At 72.5% G+C, this 484-nt stretch overlaps 1 protein-coding gene across 1 annotated transcript in view; it reads left to right on the top strand.

Moving 5' to 3' along the window:
* Positions 1–41: 41 nt before the first annotated feature.
* The window catches only part of ONECUT3 (one cut homeobox 3), a 25280-nt gene continuing 24837 nt past the window's right edge, over positions 42–484 (top strand). The window contains 1 exon segment of the mRNA XM_009284886.1: positions 42–482. Coding sequence (XP_009283161.1) covers positions 42–482 — 441 coding nt within the window.

Below are 484 nucleotides of genomic sequence, written 5' to 3'. Positions count from 1 at the left end.
CGAGCGAGCGGGCGAGGCAGCGGCAGAGCCCGGCGGCCACCATGGAGCTGGCGATGGAGAACCTGGGCAGCCTGCACGGCGTCCCGCACTCGCAGCCCGCCGAGCTGCTGAGCCCGGCGCACGGGCGGCAGGGCTCGCACCGCAACCTGGTGCCGCACGGCCGGCCCGCCATGGTCTCGGGCATGGCCTCCATCCTGGAGGGGGGCGACTACCGCGCCGAGCACAGCCTGGCCGCCCCGCTGCACCCCGCCATGAGCATGTCCTGCGAGTCACCCTCCGGCATGAGCCTGAGCAGCACCTACACCACGCTGACCCCCCTGCAGCACCTGCCGCCCATCTCCACCGTCTCGGAGAAGTTCCACCACCCGCACCACCACCACCACCACCACCACCCGCACCAGCGCCTGGCCGGCAACGTGAGCGGCAGCTTCACCCTCATGCGCGACGAGCGGAGCCTGGCCTCCATGGGCAACCTCTACAGCCC

Source organism: Aptenodytes forsteri, unplaced genomic scaffold, assembly GCF_000699145.1.
Source record: "Aptenodytes forsteri isolate BGI_AS27 unplaced genomic scaffold, ASM69914v1 Scaffold391, whole genome shotgun sequence".
Lineage (NCBI taxonomy): Eukaryota > Metazoa > Chordata > Aves > Sphenisciformes > Spheniscidae > Aptenodytes > Aptenodytes forsteri.
The sequence above is the reverse complement of the archived record's forward strand: the minus strand, read 5'-3'. Positions and strand labels throughout refer to the sequence as shown.